Raw genomic sequence first — 852 nt, forward strand, 5'->3', positions numbered from 1 at the left:
ATACCGCTATTTAATGCAAACAGTCGACAGAATATAATTTTTCAAAAAAAAGTTGCAGATCAATTCAATCAGCAATATTTGCTGTGCCTCCATCAATACTACAGCTGAGGTCAGGATTTAAAAACCAAATATGATTTCATCGAAGCCAAATGAAGAAATTTATCGCGACAATTGCTTTCATGACAGATGAAATGTTGGATGAAACACAAGCAAGAGTTTCAAATAAAGCAAACAACACTGAAATTATCTGTGCTTCGACATTAACGTGATTGACAATGTTTTGTGTTACCTGTTATCTGCATCACATTTAATCTGTTTGCTGTTCTTGGAGGTAGAAGATAAAGGTAGGACGAAGTATGAGAAAGAGATGGTAGATGCGAATAGATGTAGTTCTTTCCAGGTGATCTGAAGTTCCACTTGTACAATTTAATACCTGGTGGATTTGAAGAAAAGCGTGTGCAGTTTTATGCTGCTGAAATTACTCTCGGCTTACAACATTTACACAAGGAGCATATCATTTACAGGGATTTGAAACCAGAAAATATTCTTCTTGATGATTACGGTTGTTTTAGTTTTCTGTTTTATCTTTATCGGGGGAAATTTGTTTGTTTGTTTAAAAATTAAATGAGTGGCGATGGAAAATCCGTCACCATTAAATTAAAACCCATTTGGTAATATATCGGAACGATTCAAATACAAGCCGGCTAGACTCGAGCTACTGTTATCTTTAATGTCCACTCCATAAGTTGCTGCAAGAGAATGGTAATGTAATTATGTTTCAGGCCATGTCCGAATATCTGATCTAGGACTTGCAGTTGAATTAAGAGATAATGAACCTATAAAAGGATGTGT

At 35.2% G+C, this 852-nt stretch overlaps 1 protein-coding gene across 1 annotated transcript; it reads left to right on the top strand.

Moving 5' to 3' along the window:
- Positions 1-149: 149 nt before the first annotated feature.
- LOAG_16097 (G protein-coupled receptor kinase 1) lies at positions 150-708 on the top strand (the record flags this gene model as incomplete). Its single annotated transcript, XM_003151586.2, has 2 exons — positions 150-249; positions 401-708. The coding sequence occupies 2 exons, from the start codon at positions 150-152 to the stop codon at positions 622-624; spliced, it is 324 nt and encodes a 107-aa protein (XP_003151634.2). The 3' UTR covers positions 625-708.
- Positions 709-852: the final 144 nt, after the last annotated feature.

Source organism: Loa loa, assembly GCF_000183805.2.
Source record: "Loa loa unplaced genomic scaffold supercont3.223, whole genome shotgun sequence".
In the NCBI taxonomy this organism is placed as follows: Eukaryota; Metazoa; Nematoda; class Chromadorea; order Rhabditida; family Onchocercidae; genus Loa; species Loa loa.